The sequence below is a fragment of the Calonectris borealis genome, chromosome 25 (assembly GCF_964195595.1).
Source record: "Calonectris borealis chromosome 25, bCalBor7.hap1.2, whole genome shotgun sequence".
NCBI lineage: Eukaryota > Metazoa > Chordata > Aves > Procellariiformes > Procellariidae > Calonectris > Calonectris borealis.
The window spans coordinates 8,028,798-8,056,280 of NC_134336.1; the positions used below are offsets into that span (position 1 = coordinate 8,028,798).

The 27,483-nt window shown below is 41.0% G+C and overlaps 1 protein-coding gene and 1 non-coding gene across 4 annotated transcripts; both read left to right on the forward strand.

Annotated features, from left to right (window-relative positions):
- The first annotated feature begins 403 nt into the window (after positions 1 to 403).
- On the forward strand, positions 404 to 27,038 carry PPP1R8 (protein phosphatase 1 regulatory subunit 8). 3 transcript variants are annotated; one of them, XM_075173771.1, is made up of 7 exons: positions 404 to 552; positions 13,775 to 13,835; positions 20,288 to 20,441; positions 21,065 to 21,285; positions 21,933 to 22,077; positions 23,287 to 23,351; positions 24,355 to 27,038. In XM_075173771.1, exons 1-7 carry the CDS (start codon positions 491 to 493, stop codon positions 24,706 to 24,708), a joined length of 1,062 nt encoding a protein of 353 aa, XP_075029872.1. In that variant the 5' UTR covers positions 404 to 490; the 3' UTR covers positions 24,709 to 27,038. The 3 variants fall into 3 exon arrangements, with proteins under 3 accessions (XP_075029872.1, XP_075029873.1, XP_075029874.1); XM_075173772.1 differs by having other exon boundaries at positions 473 to 583; XM_075173773.1 differs by lacking the exon at positions 404 to 552 and adding an exon at positions 4,181 to 4,293.
- LOC142093056 (small Cajal body-specific RNA 1) lies at positions 16,717 to 16,882 on the forward strand. The gene has a single exon (XR_012677285.1).
- Positions 27,039 to 27,483: the final 445 nt, after the last annotated feature.

The window sequence follows — 27,483 nt, forward strand, 5'->3', positions numbered from 1 at the left end:
AGCCGTGTTACCCTGCCATCCAACTGGTTTTGTCTGCTGCCCTCTAAAAAGTTGAGCCGCTAAAGCACTTGCTAGACCGGGGTTTTGAAAGCCTGCTACAGAAGGGTTTGATCCGGGTTACTCCCCTGCTGTCGCACCTGAACTCCCCACCGACACTCCCGCAGCAGCGAGGGGCCGCCGCCAGCCGGGACCGAGAAGGCGCGTCGGTGGACGTGGCCGGCGGGCACACGGGGGCAGCGAGAGGAGCCGGCGCTGCTCTCTGAGGGCCGGGCCCCGTGCCCCGGTCGGCGCCGGGCCGCCTCGGATCGGGCAGGGGGCCGCCAGGCGCCGCCGGGCCTGGCCCCGGGCGCCGAGGCCCCGCCGCTGGGCCGGGCCCGCCCCGCCCCGCCCCGCCCCGCCGGCGCCGCGCGGGGCACGCTGGGATCGCCTCCCGCGCCGGTCCTCCAGCTTCCCATCCTGCCTCGGCCCGCCTGAATGGGGCAGATGCAAGATGGCGGCGAACGCGAACTCTGCCGGCGGCGGCGGCCTCTCGCTCTTCGAGTGCCCCAGCTGGTGAGCTGGGGCTGGGGCCGCTCCCTTCTGGGTGTGCCGCGGGCTTCGTGCGGGATGCGGCGGAGCGCGGGTGCCCGCCGGGCCGCGGGGCTGGGCTGGGCCGGGCTGGGGGAGTGGCGCCGGGTGGCGGGGCTGGGCCCGGTGGGGGCCGGGGCTGGCCAGGGCCGGGGCTGGCCGGGCGTGCATGGGGCGGGAAGGGCCGTGGGGCTGAGGCCGCCTGCCCGGGCCTGCGGTCCCTGACCCCGCAGAGGCGGTGGCTGGCTGCTGCAGCGGCGCTGGGCCGGTCGAGGGGTCCAGGCTCGGGGTCGTGCAGCCCGCGGGTGCATCCACCGGCAGCGACTGCCTGCGGGCTGCCTCGGCTTAACGCCAGCGTGCAGCGCTGGCTGAAGCTGAGAATGCTTCCCGGCGATGCTGAGTCTCTTCCCACGGGCTTAAACAGAATATGTGATGTAGTACAAATTAAATTTTCTGCTCAAGTTATGTATTCAGTATGAGAAATCTATCAACTTGACACTAACCTGGATTTTTTTATTATATTGAGTTAGGAAGTCAGGGCAAACTGATGCGTTGGAGAAGCAGCATCAGGACCATGAATTTGGCTGGTAGAAAAGTGCACGTTGGAAAGGATCTCTGGAAATCGTCTGGTCCAACCTTGTGTTGAAAGCAGGGCCTTAGATTAGGTTACCTGGGGCCCTGTTTCATTTGCTTTCAATTTTTTGATACATTACTAAATAGATCTTTGCTGTACCATTTTCTTTGGGTGCCAGAGCATTGATTATTCAGGGGATGTGTGCAGTTATATTTTAGATCCCATAGAAAATGCTGCAATGTTACAACTGAAAAGTCAAGCACTTGTATGTGAGCTAGCTATGTAGGTGCATGCATGATTGCAGTCTTCAATTGCATAGTCATCTGGTTTTTACTACAGGTCCCCTACCTTTCAGTGCTTTGGTGATAGCACTCAGTGAATGGATGCTTAGTGAATATGCTTTTTAATTTTGACCTGTTTTATAAGTGCCTCCTTTACTTAGTAAAACTATTAACTCTCTCATGGAAGAGAATTGCTCATATATTTTTAGTATTTTATTTGTGCTGAACGTGTACAATAACAAACATCTATGTTAGGCAAGATGATGCTCCATAAAATGATGACACAATAGAGTAGATAAAGCCAAAAATTATTCAGTGTTAGTACTTTCTGGATATTCAACTTGAAATTTGAAATATCATATCTTTAATTTTTTTTTCTTAGTGTTTGCATACAAAAGTGTTCACAACTTGCATCATATTCAGTGATAAATTTGAATGACTTCTGCCATTCAAAAGCTATAGATTGAACAGCTGGAGAAGTATAACTTCTGAAATGCTTAGTTTCAGTAACTTGCATGCTACTGCAGAAGAATTCCTAAATAAATACCATCTGGAGGGGAGGACTGTAACAACTGTAACTGTGAGGGCCTCTTTAGCTATATACTTTCTGGCTTCCGCTACAAACAGGGCAGGGTCTTACAGACAAACAACTTGCTTCACTGTGCTGGCGCTGGCCTGATTTGGTTTTGAAGCACAACCCCTTGTGCTGAATGATAGAGAAATGAGGTGGAAGGGGTGTCGGGGAGATGATCCTAGCCAGGGTTTCACACCCAGGAATTAGAGTGTTGTATTTGGGTGCCAGGGCCTGTTTCATTCTAATATTTTAAGATTTTTGGTAATTTGTTTTTTGCAAGCTGTATGTCCTTTTACTATAATGTTCTAAAATCCTCCTCAGGTAAAGCAAAGCTCATATTTGGACTCTCTCCTTATGTGTTCTAAGGAAGCTCTTTATTTTCCCTTGCACCTCTGTTGTACATATGCAAATTGTAATATTTTAGAGACCGAGTTTGGGCAATCTGTATGTTTATACCAGTGTAGTGAAAGGCGTACCTGATACAGTTTGATCTTAGTCAAATTGACATGCGTAGATGGCAATTAATATTGGTGAAAGATTCGGTTTTGTGTGGAAAAACTTAACGTTTTTCCTTAATACTTCTTTTGAAACAGGTAAGCTGTTGTTTCACAAGTGTAAAAAAAAAAAAAAAGGGGGGGAGCGCGCAAACAAAAAAAACCCAAACAAACAAAAACAAACAAACAAACAAAAAACTTTGTAGCAGGAAGCCAATATGGATAGCTTCCAGTTACAGTGTTTATATGCTGCTGAACAGGAAACCAAAAATAGGAAGTATTAAGTAGTTATGGCTGGTTGTATTCCACTCGCCCAAAAGGAGGGAGGAGCTCTCCTACCAGGTGGATTTACTTACTTCTGGCTTATTTTTCTAGTCTGCAAAAAAAGTAGAATGTATTTTATGTTAAAGCTTTACATGCCTTCCACTGGCATCTACTGAATTACAGATTCTAGCTCACAGTTTTAAAGTATGTATTTCTTTCAGAGCAAATCAAAGAGCACACAGTTATGATATTGAATAAGTGATGGGTCTTTCACAGGTAGGATTCTCCAGAGTGAAAATGGTTTGCGGTAGCAGGCTTGGACCAATAGTGTTGTTATACGAAGCTCTGACTACCAGAAAGTCTCAGTTGTAAATGTATCATGCAGGATCCTGATGTCTGACGCAAGCACTGAAAAGTATTTTCTGTAGGTAGCAGTGTAGATCTTTGTAGGGAGAGCTTTGGGTGACCAAAAACATGGAGTTGCAGAGGGTCTTCATGGTCAGTAGTAGCTGCTTCTGTAGTGAATTATCTTCAATCTCATCAACCTGTATTAAAATCAAAGTCACAGTCTTTACCTATCTATTTATTTTTCTGCCTCTAAGTAGAGGTGCCTTGGGGACTGCAAACACCAATCATATGAGAAATATATCTTAAATATAATCAACAGAAATAGCTTTTTTTTTCCCTGGTCTTTAAATTGTTGCCCATGCTTTTGAGGTTTGCCTCCATCATTGTATGTGTTCTTTCCTAACGTGGATAGTGTTTTAGTATCCAGTTTCCAGAAAAGATTTCTCTACTGAAATTCAGGATTTTCATCCGTTTTAAGTTCTGGCTTTGATTTAGTTTTTATGCTGTTATAGGTTACTTCTTCATAGTCCATAAAATATTTGTTCTTTCTTTTCTCATGTTTCCAACAGTTAAACTAGCTCAAGACAGATGAAAAATAATGAATGCTGTCTTTTAGTAGTACTTGCTTATGCCAGTACTTGTTTATGCATGTACTGTAATTCCTCCGTACACATTAGCAAGGACATGAGCTATGCATTTAAAATTGCAATAAAGATGTTGCCAGTACTTTCTGTGGATTAAAATTTAGCCATACCATGAGATTAGAAAATGTCTTTAGATAACAATTACATATCCTAGTTTTATTAAGACCTTTGCATGCCTTCTGAGGTGGTGTTAGTGAGTAAAAGTAATTTCCATGAGGTACAAATGGTCTGGGGTGTAGTTCTGAGGTGACCGTCAGATGTTTAATGGATACTACCTGTCTCTCCTTTTGTCCTTTGTTTAACCTGCATTTGGGGTTGTGAATCTTTCTGTAGTCTCTATCTTGACACAGCATTAGCTGGGATGTCAAGCTTGTTCTGGAATGTACATACATTTGTAATAGTACGTTTTAAAGGCAACCATCGTTCCTCTTCAGTTTCTCTGAGCCAAGAACAAGCTATTCCTGGCAATGATTGTACACAAATTTCTGGAGAAGATGAGCTCTTGAGTTCTGGAAGTTCTGCCTTGTCCTTGAAGTTGGGCCTGAAGGTGTGTACAGTAGTAACATAGGCCAAGATTTTTAGGAAGTGCTAAATTTAGGCTTCTGAGTCCACATTTAGAAACCTAAATAATTGACCTAATTTTAAACTAACACAATAGAATTAAAGTTGTCCTGTCTATGTCCTTAATAGCTACAACTCAAAATTTCTCTTTAGACCGGGTAGGACTTACTTCAGTGAGGCTGCTGAGTTTCAACTGGGTATAGCTGTTGTAACCGAGTTGGCATGTCAACACTGAATCTTAACCTTGTCGAAGAGATACTGTCAGCTAATTTGTAAAACTTCAGTGCTGTTATTTGGTACTTATAGCTAGCATCACATCCCAAAGCGTTAATGTCTTTGTCCTCTTTTTCTGAAATGTTTTATTTTTGTTACTCAATGTGCTCCTTCCAGGGTTAAGCTCAGCTTGGGCTTTTCTTCCTCTTCTTGACTGTCTGTCCCTGCTTTTTCCTATTACTCTGTAGTTCTGCAATAGAGGGTTTGCCATCAATGGCAGAAATAATCTATACAGATTCCTCACAGAATCGTCCTGACGTAATGCACAGAACAGTGGACTGGCCTGTAGAGCACAAGGTGAAGAAATTGAAGAAACACATTTTTCTGTTTCTAATACAGCAGAAAGAATTTTTGCTTGTAGGTGTTTTAATCTTTTAAAAACCTATGCTGGAACTTGTTTTTGTTCAGTGGCATCCCTCTTAAATATTTCATTACTAATCATTCTAAGCAGTTGGTGTCTTCTATAAGGCCAAGAAATCCATACATGTAGCTGCTGTCGGAAAACCTGAACTTCCCCGTGTCCAGCTGCTGGACTATATTGTGAAGGAACTAATTATTCAAGGCAGGGAAATAGATGTACTATGTCTGCCAGAGGCTGACTTTGTCAGATGAACCAGCTTTCTTCAAGACTATTTCTTTCAGAACACACAGGAAACGATCATTTTGGGAAGCAATAGAGGTGTTCATACAAGAACTGTGAGCGTATAAGGAATTGACTTTGAGGAGGCAATAGCAGGTGAATAGAGTCTGTGGGCTGCCCTGTGTAGTGTTGGGGGTTTTTTTATTAATTACCTTGACAAAAGTGACCACCATACTCATTAGTGACACAAGCATAGTCAACATAGAGGCCAGGTAATCATCCAGTCTTTTTGGTATAATTTGAAGACCAGAAGAGTAGAAGTAAGATAAAATGCAGAAGCGTAAGATGGAAAATAGGGACTAAGAACAAGAACTTCTTCTTAAAGCCAGAAACTCACTATTCAGAAGTAAAAGGACACAAGTTCATATTCAGAAATAAAAGGGACATATACAGAAGTACATAGGCTAATCACAGAAAGACCATCAATCACTAGTAATATATAACTGTTCAAAAATAAATAAAAAGATTAATACTCTACTTGATGTGTAATAATATATATCTATTTGTAAGGTAGGGAAGTGTCAGTGCTGTTGTAGAAGGCACTGATGAAAATGCGTAGTCTGTTACCTGTACTGAATAAAGCTCAATTCAAACTGGAACAGATGCAATGGGAAAATTCTTTGATGGGGAAACAGCGATCTTTCTTTGAGACAGAACAGAGCTTTAGTTGTCTAGTAAAATAAAAACAACACTGGTTTTCAATGGCTAAAGTATTTTTAAAGAGGGATAGTATTGGGGAGGTTTTTTTATAGCTGAAGGGAAAGAACAAAAAATTTAGGATGGAAATTAAAGGATTTGATTTCCAGCCTAAATTTTTGATCGAACTGTCGGAATAACAAAGCTTTGGAACAGCGTACTGGTAGGCATAAAGGTTACAACGAGACCTGCAACGGCTGGACTTGCTGATTTTGGAGGTCCTGTCTTTTCTTCCTCTGATTTCTACAGGTAAATTACACTTCCAACATACCTGTTCTCACCCTGAAAATGTAGGAATAATCTTATCAAATAACCATTGCATTGTTGCTCACTACTTAATATTAATTTTCCTATTTAATTCAGTGCTGTTTGAATTCATTTTTTGATGTCATAAAACCTGTAGTTCTCTCTAATAGAATATTTATGGCCCTGCTCTCAGGAATTAAATTTTGTATACAATTTCCAAATTTCACTGTATTCTATGGAGACTTTGTTCCTGAGTGAGTAACCAAGGGAACCAGAGTGAACCAGTAAAATCTAGTTCTCTGTGGAACTGCATTGTAACAAGAAAACATACATAGTGCCAAGGTGAAGTTGGGCAAATGCTTTAATACAAATGGAATGCTTTGTTCAGTTGAAGCAGCTACATTTCTCATCAGAAATCTTCCAGAAAATATTCCTAAAACACAGTGCAATGTTTTGTGTTCAGGAAAGGTCTGTAATCATCAAGTTTGAACCGCAAACTTTTTTAACTGTATTTCTTACAACTGGAAGTTTGGCGACAGTTATTTTAATGCTTCTAAGAGTAGAGGAGATCATAAATGCCTTCCATCGATCTGCCTTTTTTTTAAAGTTCAAATGCCCTAACCATCATATTTTCTCCAGACATAACAAGGTTGGATCAGAATTATGAGTCAGCTCTTTATCCAGCCATCTTCTTTCACATGGGAAGAAAGCATTCTGCATGAGCTAAAATAATTACCCAAAAGATTTTGGCCTTAACTTTGTCATAATACCTCCTTGTATTGTCAATTCAGTCACCTAAACAATTCCAGTGCTAGCTTGGTCTCAATTTCTGTGGTGTGTACACTGTGCTTTGAGAAAGACGTATGACTCATTTCCATCACTGATGCACAAGATCGGCAACAACTTTGTGTTCAACCAGCATCTTCGTAAGAGGAGGATTTTTCTTTATTCTGGTTTCTTTCTATAGCAAAGAGCATAAAAACAGCTGTACTAATTGAAAACAACAGCCCAGATGGTTTCCTATCATATTGTAGTAGTGACCAATAACTTACGTGTGAGCCTGAAGTATTCCGTCCTCCTGTATGCACTCTAGGCTTTTGGCCGTCAGAAGCAAAGGGGGTTTGTGAGCTGAAGACTCTGGGTGGTCATATTTAAAAACTAACACCAGACTTAATCTCCACAAATTTTCTGGTTTTTCTGTGAGTTTAATTCCACAACACTGGGTGACAGTTCTTTCTACAAATTATGCAAATGGTGGAAAAGGCACTCTCCTTGTTTTCAGATCCAGGGCTCCTTGCTGCTTGTGTTTCAAGAAATAATGAATACTTTAGTTTTGTAGCTTTCATTAAGAGGACAAAGGGCATGGATACTTGCCTGTTTTTTTCCAAGTGTCTGAAGAGATGTACTCTTTTTTTTTTTTCCTTTGCATGAAGCCATCCATACTGGTTATCATCCTTATGCCCTTCTCGACGAGAGAGCCAGAACTAATACAGCATTCAAGATGTGAAAACGTTGTATTTTTATAGTTTCTTCCTTACGATGTCTTTGCTTTGTCAACTGTTGATGAGTGTTCCTCTGATTCTTTCTGAACAGAGTCATGATGGCTCTAGATCTTTCCTGAGTGGCAATAAGGAGTCTACAGCTCCTGGCTGTGTTTGCATGGTTGAGGTGGTCTTTCTCTAGCATGTACTAGCACTCAAGAATGCTGATTTTTAGTGTTTTTTCCCCAGGATGTTTTCTCAAGCAGTAGTTCAGTATCATGAGATTCATTTGCAGCATTGTAGTCTGATTTGAGTTTCCTGCATAACAGTTGTCATAAGTGATTTTTCTCATTTGTTCGTTGGCTCCTTTTTTCCAGACTGCATATAAACATCACAGAGCCCTTGCAGAACCCTGTTCCTTCCTGACTCTGAAGCATTTACATTCCCTCATGGATTAGTGTTTCTTTTCCCTGTCACACCTTAATTTCCATGAGACCATTTGCAAAAAGTTTTTTTTAAAAATGCCAGACTACTGTACTGATAGCCTTTCTCTACTCTATTGATAACCTTACTGATAGACATCATCTTGGTTGTCTCCAGTAATTCTGGTAGATGGTGTGATACTACCTGCCTCCTCAAAAACCACATGAATTCTTTCTCTCAAGTATTATTTTTAAGTATTATCTCGATCAAAGATATAGGAAGCCACACTACAGATGGTTAACCTTCAGTCTGGAAGAGGAACAACTGAGAGATATGTTGGGTGTCTTGAATAGTGAACAGAAAGTCTGTAGGAGACGAGTGTTTGCTGTCCTTTTGAGAAGGACTAGAGTTTGCAAAATCAAATTAATAGCAAGCAGATTTGTGGCCAAATAGTGGAGAGGGTGCTTCAGCTATATGTAGGTGATCTATGAAATTGTTTGTGTAAGATTCAGTGAATGCATTAAGTTTACGTGGGCTCTTAGAGCAATTTATGTAGATAGCTATTTAAATCGATAGCAACTATGGCTCAGGAAGTCCTTGAGTTGGTAACTGTTGGAAACTGGGAGAGTATTCCTGTGTGAGGCACCCGATACTGGTTACTGGAGGTAGTTTTTCTTTTGCAAATGTTCCTTACTCTGGGTTTGTCGGTTTGATTTGCCTGATACAATTCCACAGGAATGTGAAAGATAAGTAGAGCTCTTGAAGTCATACAGAAGCAGCACTGCTCTCTTGATTAAATAGGGCTCTCATTTTACAAGAGAAATGGTCTAAAGGAACATGAATACGGTATTTTTGGACCACTGTGTAAATAGTACACATCTTGTATGCAAGTTTTGAAGAGTGTCATTTTAAGGAAAGTTCACCTTGCAATAAAAATAAAAAAAAAAAAAAACCCAAACAAAACCAAAGCACACACAAAAAAACCCAAAACCCAAAAATGCAACATCCCATTAGGAATATTTTGAGTATGAAAACAGTCCATTTTGTAACTCCTCATCCGTTGTACAGGTAGTGAAAAACATTCTCAATTCCCTACTCATTTCTCATCATCCGTGAATATGCCCACTTTCTCTTGCAAGAAGTCAACTGATTTGGCTAATGAACATCAATTTTATCCAGGTACAACATTAACTCCTTTCCCAGGACATTCAACTCATCTTAAGTAGAACAGAAACTATTTCAGTGCTCAGTTGTATTCTGTCAAACAAGACGTTCTTTCAGCATGGTCATTGTTGTCTTGGGATTCTTACAAAGGCCGAAAGGAGCAGATCATGTGTAATTCAAAACAAGGTTTATCCTTCTTTTACCTAAGAAAAATGTTTCACTGGCATTGGAAGAACTGTCATATCATCATGTTTCCAAAGGGTAAGTACTGTTGAGTATTGAAGTGCAGATTAGGTGACTCTATTTTGGTCTGGCGATTATTCAATTCCTATCTGTCTGCTGGTTCTGCTCAGTAATACAGTTCCTAGAGCTCTGCTCTCTACAGCTTCCTGAGGAGGAGACATAGAGAGGGTGGAGAGGGAGATGCTGATCTCTTCTCCCTGGTGTCCAGTGATAGGACACGTGGGAATGGTTCAAAGCTGCGCCACGGTAGGTTTAGATTGGACGTTAGGAAGTATTTCTTTACCAGGAGGGTGGTCAAACACTGGAACAGGCTTCCTAGAGAGGTGGTCGATGCCCCATGCCTGTCAGCATTTGAGACATTTGGACAATGCCCTTAATAACATGCTTTAGCTTTTGGTCAGCCCTGAAGTGGTCAGGCAGTGGGACTAGGTGATCATTGTAGATCCCTTCCAACTGAAATATAATATTCTCTTGTGTTCTACCAGTTTCCCAGTGAGAACTTTACTGTATGTAGTTTCCACGTCACTCCTGAAATATGCTTTAAAATTGGTATCATCAATTGATACTTTCATTTATCTGATAGTGAGGGTGGTTTAAGCAATAGATTGCTAAACTGTTAGGTGTAGAAAACTGGTATTTGGTATCTCTTAGAATGCTTGGCCAAATACCATCTGGGGTTTGCAGTTTGTTACTTCTTTTTATCAATTCTCAAAAACTTTCTCATTCTGACACTTCTTTGAGTTCCTTGGACTCGTTCTTAGTGAAGAAAATCTCTAGTGTGGGATGTCCTCTCGCCTCTTCTCTGATCCAGAGAATTCATTTAATGATACTGTTATGGTCATGTTCCCCTTGCCAATCAGCCTCGTTAATTCTCTGGAAGGCTTCTTTTCTCCCAAGTAAGCCTTTGGCGATTCAGTAGGCAGTCTAAGCATACTTTGTCTCAGTTAAACTTACTGAACTAGCGATCATTAACAATGAGTTGATTCACAGGTCTTATTTTAAGGTCACTTGCAGAATGCTGACCTGTAGAGAGCAGAAGACGTTCAGGCAGTGGGGACTCTGATACACAATCTATAAAGTACAGAGCAGCTTCTTGTTTCTCTCTTTCAAACGCAAGCACTTGTGCTGGAGCCAAGTTCTGATGTGAGATCATTTGTCTTGGAGCAGTGCTAAGCTTGGCTGTCCGTATGTGTTCTATGGAGAGGAGAGTCTGTTGGCCTCAAGTAATTCTCCATCCTTCAGAACAGTGTAGGAAAACTAGTTCAGTGGATGTTTTAGCACATTAGTTAGTGGGAGAGGACTTTTTTTTTTAATATTGGAAATAAGAGGAGAAAAAACTGCTCTCCTCTAACAGCATAGTACCAACTTTCTAACAAACTTTTTTCTAGTAGATTTTTGCAAGAGATTTCCTTTCAATGTTTTATTTCCTTGATGCATGAGGTGAGGGGTCTGGTAGGGCAGAGCATGTGAGGGGTTGTTGATAGTTCCAAATACAGCCATTACTTCTGATCTTTGATGGCTCTGGAACTAATTAGTTTTCAATACAGAACTGGAAGATCTTTCTACTTTTTTCATTAAAACACTTTTCAGGTATCTGACTTCAGCAGCCTAAGCTGTGACATTGATTTAGTTTGTTCCAAAGGGACAAATTATTTTTTTGAGTTTGTTTTGATGGTATTATAATCAGTATTTACAGCCCTACTGTGTTCAGTGTTTTGCAGGCATAGGTAGATGGGGAAATGCTGTCTACAAAGGATTCTCAGTTCAAAAGATGCCAGAGAATAGATAAATTTTTCAAGCACCTTAATTCATAGCTGAAGGCACTATCTTGTGCTGCTGCTGGGCTTTTGTTCTGTGTTCAAAATAAAGATGAAGGTAAAAGCAGAGTACAATAACAGCAAGGGTGAAACTAAAAGTAGAGAGGGTAATGAAAAATCAGAGATTGTATATGGCAAAAGATGACCATCAGACAGGATTCAGTTTACAGGAGAGGAAAGTGGTTGTGCTAGAGCACTTGGGAGCTTTTCTGTGACCTAACAGGTACGTTGAGGATGTTGCTAAAACGTTTTTAGGACAGTCTGACCATTGAGTATCCAGGAAGAGATCACTGAAAAGAAAAGCAGAGGCCAAATTGAGTAAGTAAGTAGACTTGCTTGTAGAGTTAATTTGTTGAAAGGTTCACCTATTTGGAAGAAAAAAAAAAAGTGGGGGAAGCACCTTTTGTTTGATCAAAGTAAGGCAGGCTTTGTGAAAATTATTAAAAGTTGTGTCGCAGAGTAACTAGAACTTGGCAGTTTCAGGGGAATGGAGAAAAACAAGTTTGCCAGTGCTCAGGGGCAGAAAGAGGAAACACTGAGAAGTGGACATGAATCCAGGAATGAAACCTGTCTTTCAATGAAAAATGAGAGCTGAGATCTGAGGGGAGCACAGGAAGAGACAACAATACTCAGGTGTAGCCTGGCTGTATGATCCTAGAGCAAAACTTAAGAGGAGGCAGTCCCCTGGCTGTACTGGAGTGACTGGAAGAGTCAGTCCTTGTAGAAGTCGTCAGACAGACTGTGTATCTTCTTTGGGAGCATTTTTACTTGCTGGTCTTTCCCCCACACCACCGTAATCCCGTTTCTAGGAAGCTGTCACCATTTTAGCAGATTGCCCTGGAGCTTTGCATCCTCTGCTTTTGCTGCTGCTGTTTGATTCTTATCCTTTTGGATAAGCAATATCAGCCATACCCATCTTATTTTGTTAGGATGGTACTATCCACAATCTTAGAGAAGGGCTTGGTAAGAAAACTTGTGAAAGTCCCAACTGGCATATTCAAGAAGGGCCAGAGAGAGATCTGAGCAGGCTAGTATAATGGATTTGGAGCAAGAATGGAAAATGCTTGTGCAATACTTGAGAAAGAAATGAAGTAGAAGTAATAGAGGACTGTGTTCTTGTATGAAGTTATCTAGGAGAGCATGTGTATAGTAACCAGATGACCTGGGGACACAGAAGAAACCTTCAAATTGTAAAGGCACATCCCAAAAACATGAACATCTATATTTAACCCTCTCGAACAACTTCAGTTACAAGTGACCTTTCTTTCTTCTCCATCCATGCTGAGAATGTCGCTACCCATTGTCACTGTTCTCTTGGCTTGCTCTGTGCAGCGAGCAAAGCAGTAAATGGGAATGTGATCTCCTCTGCGGAAGGAGTTCTTCAGAAGGGCAGCAGTGTAGCTGAGAACTGGGTCACTGCTATCGCCTAGAAAGTTGGTCCAGTCGTGGAGACAAGCAGCAGTGCTATTACCAGTGAAGAAGTACTAGAGATGCAGATTTTTAGACATCTGAGCAGAAAAAGATCATTTGCTGTCAACAGCCAAAGATCCTATCTAGTGAAGGGCAGCGTATTGATACCACACTGGTGTCCTGGTTTTGAGCACTGTAAATACCAGATATGTTTTTGATGCTGCTAATCCTCATGGGTTCTCCCGCATGTTAGCATTGTTTTGCTGTGCCTTGCCGAGTCCCATGTGCCTCTGTGCTCCCTTTGCCCAAGTGGGAATAATGCTCTCTGACTGGTGAATCTGCTTCACAGGAGGTGAGCAGGGATGGAGCTGTAGGGCTGGGGGAGCTGAGTTGCTGTTTGTTTGAGGATTTGGTGGAGGAGGATTGTACTGTCGTAGGGTAGGGGTCCCTCTGCCATCTAATACTGTGGTCTCTTCCATGTTACCTGAGTTGGTAGGAAAGTTTGATTATAGGGTGAGTGTGGAGGAAAGCTGGCTATTGGCCAGCATTTTTATAATGTTACAGGTGTGTGTGGAGCCCCTTTCAAGTTTTTTGCCATTACCAGCCCTAGAGCGGAAGGATGGTAGAAGTTTCCGTTCCTCTCAGCAGCTAAGGGTAGAGACCTGTTTTGAAGGTAACATGAGAAAAAAGAGCCCTTGAGCAGGCCCTTAAGCAAACAGTCCCAGCCTATCCCCTTCTCTAGTTGGTAGCCTTTTCCTGGCCTCATACCATGTTCTCTTAGGAGCTGCTCTGTTCACTTTGTAAATCAGCTATTTTTCACCTGCAGAAATAAAGCTTGAAATGCTTCATGTCCTGTTAGCTTAACTCTTATTGTAAAAAATCATGGTTTATGTGTTGTCAGAAGGAATCTGCAGAGAGGAAGAGAAAATTATGGTATTTTCATATTTTCCCCAAAATAATTCTGCTTACATTTGTGTAGGTTTGGTCTGTAGCTCTAATAGAGTATTAGCTCTAACACTAATAAACTTTTTATTAAATGTTTTGATATTATATTTTCCTTTCTTTATTTTCCAGGGCAGGGAAACCGCCACCTGGCTTACATCTGGATGTAGTCAAAGGAGACAAACTCATTGAGGTATGAAAATAGGTTTTGTATGTATTTGGTGTATTGTATACATAGGCACCAGCAGTAGAACATTTCCCAGCATTTTCCACACTTACTCATAAGTATTTCCTTTCTCTCTCATATTCATTATTTTCAAATCAGTTTGTTTTACTCTGAAACTTCAGAATGAAGTGAATTTTTCCTTGCCTGTACTCTAAGGCTGTCTCATACTATACAGTGCTTCCATCAGTTATCTTCCAATTGGATGCACTGTTTGAAGGGATACAAAACTGCAGTGCTCAGCTGTGTCAACAATGACACTTCGATTCCTAAATATTAAACCTGTCCTAGTAAGAGAGAGAAAAAATAAAATGTTTGTAAGGGAAGCTCGATACTTTGCAGAACCTTATTTCTTCCAAACTTAATTTTGGACCAAAGTTGACATTTTGTTCCCTACAAGATACTTTTATAGGAGGTATCAAACTGCAGCCAGAAGGCACCTTGTCTTAGGAACTTCAGGAGCAGAAACTCGAATAACATGGGGAAAGAAATCTCAAATACAAAAGAGTAAGAGTAAAAACTCTTCACTTTGTACTGCTTGTTTGAGGTACTTGTCTGGTCGGTTTATTTTTAATTTTGTTTTACAGTAAGGCTAACTAGGCATCCTGTATTTTACAGGATTGTTGCTCTGTCCTACAGTATGAAATACAGTATGATTTTTCATCCCATGTTCTGGATCTGCAAACAGTGTTGTGATTAGCACAGATACAATGAGTTATTTTTATTACAGCAAAGGAGTTTGTCTGATATATACCATCTCATTCTCTATTTCATATTTTGTCTTGTATCACACTAAAAGTAGTAAATAAAAAAAAAGAGGCTCTTTAACATGGTTGACAGAGAGGACCCAAGCCAGTGCATGTATTTTAGCTGTGGAGAGACTCCTGACTTGCAATTGACTGAAACAGAGAAATGTTTCTGGGCAGCAAAAGTTTGCAAAGTTGAGCCAAATTTTCTGAACAGAAACTTGGAAAATTAAGAACTTGGTGTTAGATCAAGAAAGATTTAGGTAGCTTAAAATCTTGGCTGTTTTTTTATGTATGCTGCCACAGGAGCATCAGACAGTATTAATTGTTCCTTCTGGTGTCTAGCAGAAGAGATTTACTGTTTAGAATTTGGTTAAGTTACCAGAATATACTTTGCATAGGAAAGCAGATAGAGATGTCACAAATAGGTATCTCATAAATAAACTTGTGTTTTCCCAGGCCAGAAACCAGTAAAATGAGGCTTTTCTTTGTAGTCCATTAGGCTTTTCTTTGTAGTTGGTTTTACAAACTGTTTTGAGAGAGTGCTCTTACTCTGGATTTAAAGACAGAGAAAATTGGTAAAGCCAGTCTTGACCTAAAAGAGATCTTAATCAGCCTTAATTTGAAAGGAATTAGATACTAACACACATTTACTGCATCTTCAGAGTAGCTCATTAGTTCATACAAGACATGGCTGAGTTGGTTCATAGCTGCTACTCAGACTACGTTGGAGCTATCCTTAACTGGCTCTTTCTAGCTTTCAAACCCTTTGCATTGCATTTTTCCTCAAACCATGGGCCATGTATTCTGCTCATGGTACTGTTACATGTTCAGAATCATTTTCAGAGATCAGAGAGCTGTAACAGGATTGCTTCTCAGCTCAGCCTTCTCACTGCCAGCCTAGCAGCAGCGTCGGCGGTAAGGATTGTACTTGGCACTGGGTTTTCCAGTATTTATTTCAGGCCATGTAATGAGATTCAGTGAGCAAAGCCAAATGGCAGTGACTTTGGGTTTTTTGGTATGTGGCAGGTGGCCAAACATAATGCAGCCTTCGCACCTGGGAGACTTATTCTATAAGAGGAGTTTTTTCTTGTTGTGTTTCTTCTGGATTTTTGAGCATGGAGATAGAACTTTAGGATGAAAGAGTTTATACGGAGCTCTCTGCTGAATTAATCCTCAGGTGCTAGGCAAATGTCTATCATGGGAATCCTGGTCAGGACTGAAAAAAAAAAGCAGCAAAATGCCGTATGAAAGCTGAGATGCACCATTGGTTTTGGCAATGGATGAGCAAGTTTGGTGTTGATAAATTGACAGTCAGGAATATCGTCCTGGTGGTGTCAGCCTCTGAGGCTGGGCTGCCCAAAGCTTTTGGACCTACAGGAGACCCAAGTTGCCTTTATAAGCCTGGGATCTTTGTCCACATTGGGAAAGTGGATGGTACAAACATCCTGATTCCCTCTTCCTATCATCAACTCTCTTGATAACCTAAAAGGGGTTCTTTTTGCTGTCGTGCAGAGCACTGTTAAGAGACATTGCTAGTCCGCTGTCCAAGTACTCTGAGGTTCAGTAGAGGATGTGACCACACAGAGGTTACAGAATGACTGTAGAGTTTGTGTTTCACCTCCTGAATATCTGATGTTGCTATCAGTGTTACTGAGATCAGTGGAGTACAGCTTGCCTGCCATTCGGTGTGTAATAGGTGTGCTGAATGCTGTGGCAAGTGGTGACCAGGGACAGGCGCCTACGTGTGTAGCACAGATCTTGCTATCCTACTTCTGTCTGCTGAAGTAAAAATCAGAAGAGCTGGCTTGGTGGGGAAGGTCTAGCAGGCTGTTCCATGTAGCATGCATGCCTGCTTGCATGGTTGCTTTGTGGCCTTGCACACTGTATACAGGTGATGACTTAAGTCCTCCAAGTCCACTGTAGTGGTTCCATGAGACAATGTACTGTGTCTGTGCATGGGAACTGTGCAACAAATTGACAGCATTGCAATGTGATCCGTCTGTTTCGCTTTTTGGTATGTATGGCAAATAGTTTTTCAGTTTTGTGTCTTATGGTAGGCAGCAGTAACCAAGAAACAACATTCTTAAATCTTGTGGATTACTGAGCACTTGATACTAACCGAGCCATCCGTATCCCAGGTCTTGTGCAGAGGTCTGAGGTACACCTTGTGATGGCTGGGTCTGAAAAGTGCAACATTAAAAAAAGCCATGAAGTGTTTAAGCTCAGTGTATAAAGGATAACACCGGGTTATAACTCAGAGGCACAGAAAATTTTGGAAACATTGTCTTGAAGTAAAGGCAATAAAATTATTTACTCTGTTGATGATTTGTTGCAATATTTCCAATTTATGAATTCGTTTGTGTCTTTGCAAAATCTCTTTAAATGCTGTCAAGTCAGAATGGTATTGTTTTGTGTGGAATGGGTGCAAATGAAAACTTACAGAACACTTTTGGTTTCAGTTGTGGACAAGAATGAGAAATTGTTGGGCCTATTTTTATGGCACTTGAAATCATGAGATAACTGCTTGCGGAGCTGAGCATTGAAATGTGGAGTAATGAATCAGCTTCTGAAGATCCACTTGTTTGTATCAGAGTTGTGTTTACACAGGATGTTTTTTCAAATACACAAGAACAAAAAGAAAAGTTAGTGCTGGTCTTTCCTACAAAGTGGAATCATAGAATTCATTAATACAAAGGTACTGAATTTGGGAAGACTTAGAGTGCTGACTGATTGGAATGAGTAAGGTACTGCGTAATATTGGACATAAATCTATTGCTATGAAGTTGAATCCCCAGAAAACCTAACCAGCGTTTCTCAAAAGATGTATTGTAACAAACACTATGGTATTCACAGATCAGTAGCTGGATGAAACAACTGTAATCTTAAGGGAAAATATCAGTGAGACTAATGGAATGATAGATGTTGATTAATGCTTGCGGGGAAAAGCATAACAAAAGTATGCTAGCATGAAAAATGTACAGGGAGGAGATTGATTGATCTATTTACAGGTGGCATTTAAAAAAAAAAAAGTGAAATAATATTCAACCAGAAAGGACTGAGTAAACCATGTACTAGTTTAAGCTCTTTATCAGTGGCTTATATTTTCTGATTAATTTTGAGGGGAGGGTCTTGTGAAAACCAGCATTTGTAAAGAGACAGAAAGTGATAATAAAGTAGCCAGGTGGGAGTAGAATCCAGTAGACTGTTTCAGTATATTGATTTCTTGGTGGTTTTATCTGAATTATACTGAGGCTTCGAGGTATGCTATTCCCCACCAGACACAAATAGATTCAGAGGAGACACCTGCATGTTTTAAAGGTCCCAGTTGGAGAAAAATCACTTGCATTTTGCAGTTGCACCTCATTTGACACCAGATAATGTACTTGAAGGTGAATTGCTAATTAAACTGTGATTCCTGTCTTATCAAATGAGACGTCGACTCACAAAGAAGATTATTTTCTTTTTTTTGTAGCTAAAGTCTTAAGTATTGGCACTCTTGTGGATTTTCTACCAGCCTGTGTATCACTGAGGGTACTGGTAAAGTTGTCATTCTATCTAACTGTTTTCCCAGAACTTCTTGAAATTTAATATCTTGTAGTGCTGGTTGAAATTGGCCAGTTGGTTGAGAAGTTATTTGGTTTAGTAGTGGGTGTCAGGAGCTGATGGATATGCACACAGCTTGGTCACCTAATCTTTCTTAAAATAAAGAAAGCAGGCCAAAATATGTAAGCCAGTAGATTTCACAAAGCATTTACTCTCATGAGATCATGCTTAAAATGTATTCCTTGGGCTAGTTGGGAATAAGACATTAGCGGATTATTACTTAAGGGACCAATTAATTGTGAAGTCGTCGTCATGTATACTAGTATGGAGTTGAGTTGTTCAATTAATTCTTCTAGTGACCTAAAAGAGAGAATAAACATACAGAAGTAAATTAAATACTTATTACTGAATACCAGATTATGAGAACTTGCAGCATGGGGGCTGACAAATGTTCAGCAAAACAATGAGAAATCCAACCTAGAAAATGCGGAACACATCTGGGGGGGAAAGTCTGAAAAAAATCAGTGGGAAAGTGACATCTGAATGCAGCAGTGCTAAAAGCCTTGTAGTTCATAATTGATGGGCGGGTAAATAGATGTAACTTTGCAACGTGATTTGTAGTAGAAAATGAGGTCCATGTGATTTTTATGCTTGCAGATAAGGCAGAGGAATATAATACTATGTCTTATTCCAAGCTGTCTCCTTATTTTCTGTACGACTTGGTAGTGCCACAGAATAAGTAACTGTCTAGGTGCTCATTGTGTCAGTCTTTCTGATAGCTCAAAAAAACCTCAAACCAGCTACCTGTAACTACTTTGATACTTTAGCTCTTTCTAGCTGAGCATGTGGTTTATACAGCTGGCAAAACTGAGGAGCAAACTGATTGATATGAATGCTGCTGCCAGGAGGGGAGGTCCTTCCTCATCACACAGTCCTAGTGCATATAATCCATTACTTCACTAGAGCCAGCTGGGATACACATTTGACTGAAGGCAAACGAATCAGTCCACTAAAACAGTAGTAGACTAACGCAGCAAAAAATGCTTTGCAAGCTGAAAACTTTGCTCAGATGTGTGGCAGTGCAACTGGGGAGGGGATTGTATAGAATGGAAGCAGGAAGAGAGGAGAAATCCTTGTGCTCTAGCAGGCAAAACGTTAATTCAGCTCAGACCATCTCATGAAAGCAATGCTTTCCTGAACGAAGATCTTTTTTTCTGATAGAAAAATGTATCATCAGCATTCATTTGATCATGCTATTGAAACGTTGTGTGGGCTTTGGTAAATGTTTCAAAAAGCAGGAGAAGCCATCTGTTAACAAATCTGTAATGCATTGCCAGCCTTTGACTTGTGCACTGGAAGCAGGAAAACACAGGTTAGGTTAAGATCTTGGGATGCAGTGAGAAAGAAGGCTGCACTGCTTAGGTACTTTAGCATTTAGGTGCAAGGAGTTCCTTTCAACAACATTGTCTGCTAATAGAAATATGCTGTGTATACTGTAGGACTCTGTCAACATGTTCCTTTGCTTTTCAGAGATGGTTTATGTAACTGATACTACAGTGTGTAAGATCCTGTTTGAAGAAGAGATTAGATCTAGGATGAATTAAGAAGAAATGCCTAAAATTAATGGCTTACTTGAATAGGCTAGTGTGGATTCATATCACTGTACATATTCAGTATAGTTTTACATCTTTATTACAAAGGTCTGAAATCTCCTGTATGTCCATTTCTATGCAGAAATATAATTTTGATGTTCTTTATTGGACTGGAGATCATTTAGCATAGATTCCTGGCTTAGACAAGGCCCAAGGTCATCTGCCTCGAGGAATATGTAAAAATCATTGGGAGCAGATGTGAGAGAGAATCTCTTGTATGAGACAGTCTCATGCTTTGAAGAGTTATTGTCCTTCCCAGGCTGTCTTGTATTGGCTGTTAAAGAAGGGAATGACTGGGATTCTTCCGTAGAAGATTTGAGTTTCTGTATTGAACAGTGTCAACCAAAACTGAAATACTGATTAGATGTTGATGCTTGTTTTGAATTTGCTCTGTTTATTCATGTTCTTGAATTTTTTCAGGAAGATCCAAAAGATTATAGGAGTCTAATATGCTTCTCTGTTTGATATTCTACCTCAGAAACTCATAATTGATGAGAAGAAATACTATCTCTTTGGGAGAAATCCTGATCTGTGCGATTTTACCATTGACCACCAGTCTTGCTCTCGGGTCCATGCTGCCTTGGTCTATCACAAACATCTCAAGAGGGTTTTCCTCATAGATCTAAACAGCAGTAAGTAGTGTGACATTTAACCAGATAGAAGTATGATGCTTCAGTGCTTAAACATTTGAGACACTTTTTCCTTTTTTTGTTGTTGTTGTTTGCACTGTGTGGATAGATGACTATAATCTGAATTAGCATCCTAGTGAAAGATTGGCAAGGGTTAGAAGCAAAGGAATGTTTGCTCCAGTCAGCTTACATCTGCTTCACTTGGTGTTTAAAACATTTCTAGACTCTTAAGAGGCTAAGGGAGAGGAGGAAAGTGTCTTGGCCTTCCCTTCACAATTTTAATGAAGCTTTCTCTTCTGAGGGTCGCTTCCCAAGATCTAAAACCTGACATACTGTTTTTTCCACTGAGGGAATGATTCCAGACATGGTACCTTGGGACCTACAAGAATCCAGAAAGTAAATGGTGTTTGTCATTTATTTCCATGACTTTGAGGACTTCTGATATGTGTTATCTTAGCTTGTGAGATGGTAGGTAAAATGTACACAGCTAATGTTTTCAGCAGTACCTCAGTGACTTGTATCTCAGAGCAACCATGTACAGTTTCTGAACTTCTCAAGACTTGAACTCGAATACTGTGAGCCCAAGCTGATGACTAACAGACTATTTTGTATTTTGATGTTCTCAGCACATGGCACATTTTTGGGTCATATCCGTTTGGAACCTCACAAACCCCAACAGATACCTATTGACTCCACGGTTTCATTTGGCGCTTCTACACGGGCATATACTCTGCGAGAGAAGCCTCAGACACTGCCATCAGCAGTTAAAGGAGATGAGAAAATGGGTGGTGAAGATGAAGAGCTCAAGGGCTTGCTGGGCCTGCCAGAGGAGGAGACAGAACTTGACGTGAGTTACACCTAGATGGCATTTCCAGCTAAACGGATAGCATTTCCCACTTGTTTGCTTAGGTTCAGGTTCTTAATTTCTTGGCCTTGAAGGCCTCTGAGGTGTCTTCTGCTGGCAGATAACACACAAACCATCTCGTTCTGCCATGATAAGCCTCTGGTCATGCTGCTTCCCAGAATCAGTGACCTAATAATCCCACTATTCCAATGGTCTTCTCACAAAGGCTTGCCAGGGAATACGCGCTCTCCATTACCCCAGGTCAGGGGTGATTTCCCACACTGTTCCCCCTTGCCAGATAACAGTGAATGTTGCCCTGTTTCCTACAGTTAGCTAGTGAAGAGGGAGAAAGCAGTGTGTGTGGCATTCGCAGGATTGTGGAGGTTGGAAGGGACTTCTCGGGATCCTCTAGTCCAGCCCCGCTGCTCAGGTAGGGTCAGCTAGAGCAGGTTGCCCAGGAACGTGCTCAGTCAAGTTCTAAATATCTCTGCAGACAGAGACTGCACAACCTCTCTGGGCGACCTGTGCAGCACTGGAGCACTCTTTCTTCCTAGGGGTCTAAACTTGAAGCTAAACAGTGTGCTCTGGTCTTTTGATATGCACAATCACATGATTAAATCAGACTATTTCGTCTCCAAATTTGTCATTAGAACCTGACAGAGTTTAATACAGCCCACAACAAGAGAATTTCCACGCTAACCATTGAGGAAGGGAACTTGGATATTCAGAGACCAAAGAGAAAACGAAAGAACTCCAGAGTGACATTCAGTGATGATGATGAAATCATCAATCCGGGTAAGTAGTTTGCTTTACTCTTTAGCTGATGCCTTTAAGGCCCTCTTTCTAGTATTCTCATAGGGATTCCTCATGGCTGCATAAGGCGATAAGGAGAACAGAAATCTGGCAGTCAATATTTGGGATCTGCTATTTCAGAGAAGCTGCTACATGTCTCACTTAAGTTTTTGACCTCTCTCTGTTTCTTCTCTTCTACCTGTAAAATAACTGCATGATTTGTGCAGGACAGGGATATCACTCTCAGCTTCATTCTTCAAAATTCTGTCAGATGTTGGAAAGATCTCATGGGTCCAAAAGGAGAAAAGTGTTTTAAACTTTTTGCCTTCTTTAGAATCTAAATGGGTACTGAACTCGTTTGGTTTTCATCTGTCCCTTAATGCTTTCCTTAGCTGTTGCCTAATGGATATTTGTCTCAAGGTCAGGGGTTTTTTGCTACTTGTCTGCATATCTGAAACAAGTCATTCTCATTCAAAACAATGCTTCTGAAGATGTATCCAATTCCTAATTAGTCTTTTTTCTCCCTTAGCTGTTTTATATTAATGGCAACTCCTATTAATGATATTTATGGCACTCCTATTAATGATATTTTATATGGATAATATTCCTATCAATAAGAGTAGCTTATTAATGAGTATGCATTTTAAAATATAGTCTGGAGCTAGTTTCATTTGGCAGCATATACCATCCAGAATAACCATTTTGATTTATAAGGTTATGCAATTTAGTGCTCAGAACATCCTAATGTAAACAGCAGTCATTCACATTACAAAAAGGTAATTTTTTCAGACTTTCAGAGACTCTACGTTGAATTCTTCTGACTCCTCCTTCAAGGTCCCCCAAGGACTTCTGGGGCTAGCTGTTGTGCCTTTGAGCACGTGCAGTGCCTTGTCAGCAGCAGCTTTCAGCCCAGCACTCCAGTCTGTCTGATCAGTGCATACTGGCCATCCGTCTGTCCCCCTTCCCCATTCTCCATTTGCAAGGAAGCCTTTCTTACCAGAGTATCTGATGAGCCCACCTTGAGGCAAAGCCACTAGGTGTCCCCTTAGCTCCTCTCTTTGTTTGGGCGCGCTTGTACTGAGAGCTACCAGCGCGCTGGCTTTGAGAAGAGAAGGTCCATGTGCCAATTCTTCATGCAGGTTCCTTCACCTGACAGATGTTCTATCCTTTCCTGTATTCTTACTGAAAGCCTCACTGTTTTTGCCTTTACAGAGGATGTGGACCCTTCTGTTGGGCGTTTCAGGAACATGGTACAGACAGCAGTAGTCCCTGTTAAGGTACAGAATAACTCCCAACTTTCTAATTAATACATTACATTGATGAACTTGCTTTATGAATTACACCTTAGAAACATAATGTTCTCTGGTGGAAAGTGTTTTATTGTTAAGCAAAAGTCATGTTCATGTTTCATAATTGTCTTTTTTTAGCAGATTTGACCATTTCCCTTCAAATCCAGCTTCAGCTCTTTTCTTTAATAACACATGGGATCAATGCCAATTTTTTTCCCTCCCAAAAAGAAACACTTTCCAGAAATTCAGTATGGTAATTCTAGGCATCTGTTAAAACTGTGGGAAGTGTGGAAAATAAAAAGTAAAAATAAGAAGTTGTTTGTTTAAATACTCTAAGTGTTAAAGATTTCATAAGGTTGTCTACTAGGACTAGCGGGGTTTAGACTTTGCTCCAAGATGAGTGTTGCCGGTGCTATGTTTAATTTGAATATGCTAGGAGTAGGGAAGGTTTGCAAAACTTCTGGGTAGCTAAGTAACAGTGTAATAGCAATTTCACTTGTTGCTGGTATACACTAAATAATGTATGTGGAAAAGGATAATTCTACATAAACTCCAGACTGCAGGAGAAGATTCAAATGATCAAGAGCTAGACAAAATCACTCAAGTGTTCTAGAAGTTGCAGTTTCTTACTGTGCGGGGAAGGAGGGTCTGTGTTACTGACTAAAGACCTACTTGGTCTTGCGTTCAGGACAAGCACAAGACTGGCAAGTGTGTACAAGAGGTAAAGAGGTGCTCAGACCTGATTTAAGTTAAACCTGAGCTTCAACTTCTGTCATCCCTTCCTGCATTGTGCACCTTTAAGAGTTTATTAAGTGGTTTTCAAGGAAACCCAGAAGAAATCTTCTGGGACAAAGACTGGGATGTGGTCTGTAACCACTTTATATGAGGCTGGTCTGTGTGCCTTTTTGGGGAAAATGACGTTGGCATGCAGTTTAAATAGCTTGCTTGTTTCATGTATTTTGAATAATTCTTTAAATACTTCCATCTACAGAAAAAACGGTTGGAGAATCCAGGCTCATTGACCACAGATGATTCTGCATCACGACGTATGCAAAACTTTCCCTACAGTGGAGGATTATATGGTGGTTTACCCCCAACTCACAATGAGGCAGGTTCCCAATCGCATGGCGTCCATGGGACAGCACTCATTGGTGGTCTGCCAATGCCCTACCCCAATCTTGCCCCAGATGTGGACTTGACTCCTGTTGTGCCCTCAACAGTTAACATGAACCCAGCTCCAAATCCTGCTGTCTTTAATCCTGAAGCTGTGAATGAACCCAAGAAGAAGAAATATGCAAAGGAGGCATGGCCGGGCAAGAAGCCAACCCCTTCCCTACTGATCTGAGTTGGGTTTTGTTGAGGGAGGGTGGGAGTTACGAACTCCAGAAACTGTTTATGTGCAGTATCGTCTTTTTAAAATTTCAATGTCCTAACCAGATGTAATACCAAGATTGGAGAAGTGAAACATCCTTTAAAGATCTGTCTTCAAACGTTTTTATATGTCTGTTTAAAAGAAAAAAAAAAATACAGCTCCCATATCCTTTTGAACCAAAATATCTGGCAGCCTTTTCTTAGCCATTACTGTCCCCAGAGGTCTTTACTCTGAATTTTGATCCGTAAGTTGAAGGGGCAGAGTCATACAATTTAATTATCATTTATGGCATGACCCTGCAAATTCGTGTATTTAGGTGTCGTGCTTACTATGAGTAATAATGTTCCTGCTGGACTCGCTCATAGCAGGTCACCTGTATCAGAAGTAAATGTTTGTGGGGCCAAGCCTTTCAGAAATCCCATTGGTACGAGTTCTAAAACTTGCAAAATATAGGTCAGCTTTTATCTTTTACATTTTCAAAACCCCACCAGTGTGGGGCATTATCTTTTTTTTGTTTTGTTTGACTACAGCTTGTTTTAATTTCCACCTAAAACACTACAGCATCCCATTAGTTCATGAGAATGTGGAGTTGAGATGGACAAGAAATCGGTGGGCTTCCCTAGCTGTGGTCCAGTATTGTACGATGGAGTGCTGTGTGGATGGATAAAGGGGCGAACACGTGGATGGATCTGAGCTTGTGTTGGTGCTAATGGCGTCATACAAGCATGGCAAGCGTAGGAGCGTTTGGCTGGTGGATAGGCACTATCTACACTGTACAAACAATAAACAACAAAGTAGTGTTGACTTTGTCCCCTGTGATAACTTAAGGTGGAGTTAACACAGAGGAGAACAGTTTCTTTTAAACTTGGTGGCCCTTTTTACTTAAACAGCTTCATTTTTATTTGTGAACGGCACTTGTGAGTTTAGAGTATATGTGAGATGCAACAAGACACACATAAAAATGAGCAGCCATCAGCACTGTCAGAGGTCTTGCGTGTTTAACAACTAAAACCACAATCTGCACGCTATTCTGGCTGCTAGTAACAGTGGGTGAGAATTGAGTGCGACTTAAAGCTAGAATATGAATTCTCAGTAGAGAATCTGCCTCGCCTTGAATAAAGCAGTGCATAAGTTGGTTTAATAATATTACATTTTTTGACTACTTCATCACTTTTTCCCATTGAATAAAATGAGAAGCTTGATTTGGATTTTTGCTCTAGCCCTTCAAATCCTTGATTTTAGATTTCAAAATCTGATTCGTGTGTATTCAGACACTACCTTTATACAAGGTAAGGCCAGAGCTCTGTTTTTCTTAATTTACTCTGTATTTCTTTGCATTCTATAATTCAGTTCAGCTACGTAGTCACATTCCTTTGTTGTTTGGGGGATTTTTCCAGGAAATGTGCACTAAAATGACACTAGTATACCCAGCTGTTCATTGTGTACAGTACTACCTGGCTAAGTAGCGTTGTGAAAATCTGATGGTTGCTGGAGCAGTGCTGTGTTATAGTGCATCTGTGTGCTGTATGCACTAGACCTGTTTTGGACAGATGCTCCAAAATCAGTGCGACTTCTGCGTCTGCAGAGTGATTGCTTCTATCATGTTATTGAGGTAAAAATGAGCTAGTAGCTACCCCATTTACAAGAGCAATGGCTTCAGAGACTGGTTTATTCCCCTCCCTCAATCATCGTATCTAGCTCAAACTATTATATGGATGAATACAGTACCTTCTCCATGATATAGTTGTGCCGCTCTGTTTATTTGCTAGTATGATTCAATCCTCAGACATTCTGCTTCCAAACACTCCATGCTGACTCAAAATCTTTCTCCCTTTATTTTTAGTTTTGCTTCTTTCTGGTATGTAAAACTTTCTTTTTCCAGCCAGTCTGCTTTATGAAGGCAACTCTTTAGGGTAAGACTAGTTAGGGCAAGTAAAAGTTGAACAGGTTTTCTTCTTCCTTTTTTTCTGTTTTGGGGTTGTTTGGGGTTTGTTTGGGTGGGGGGGGGAGGTGTTGTTTTGGTTTTTTGCAAGTGGCTCTTTGCAAGATTTTTCTTGAAAAGAGAAGCTTTACTGCTCATTGTTTTTTAAAGCTCTTCTCCTCCCTGAGTTTGAACAAGCTCTCATTATTTTAGAGCTTAGGGGCCATAGCTGGCCAGTACAGGAGGGGACAGTATAACATCTAGGGGCTTTGTACAGAAGTTTGTACACTTGTGTAATATGTAATAGGCCTTTTCACACTTTCTGTTGAGCTTTTTACCTGTAACCTTTACTATGTTGTAAATTAAATGCAGATTTTGCCAGTTTGGAGAGTGTAGTGTGTTCGTTCCCAAGCTATACTTCTGCAGTTGGGACTGTACATTGTTTTGTGGCTTATTGAGAGATTTCTGCCATGACAGTGCAGCTATCGCTGCAGGTCTTGTCCTTAATGGCTGGCTCAGGCTGCAGCTTTAAAGCTGCTCCAGCTTCTTTGCTCATGACCTGCTTTGCTGCCTTGTGCTGCAGTGCATCGCACTTCTGCACACAAGAGTAACACTTAACAGTGGATTTTAAACAGGAGTCACCTTTGTTTTGAGTGAAGTTTTATCTGGTTCTGGCATAATCGTCTCTCTGCAAAAGTTATACTTTAGAGCCCAGCTTTGCTTTTCTCGTTGCCCAGCTTGCTGCCTCTGACCTATAGAGTGGCCTTGGGCAGTCTAAGTGCACCATCCTTTGTCACGCTTTGTCTCTGCAGCTTGTCCTAGGCTCA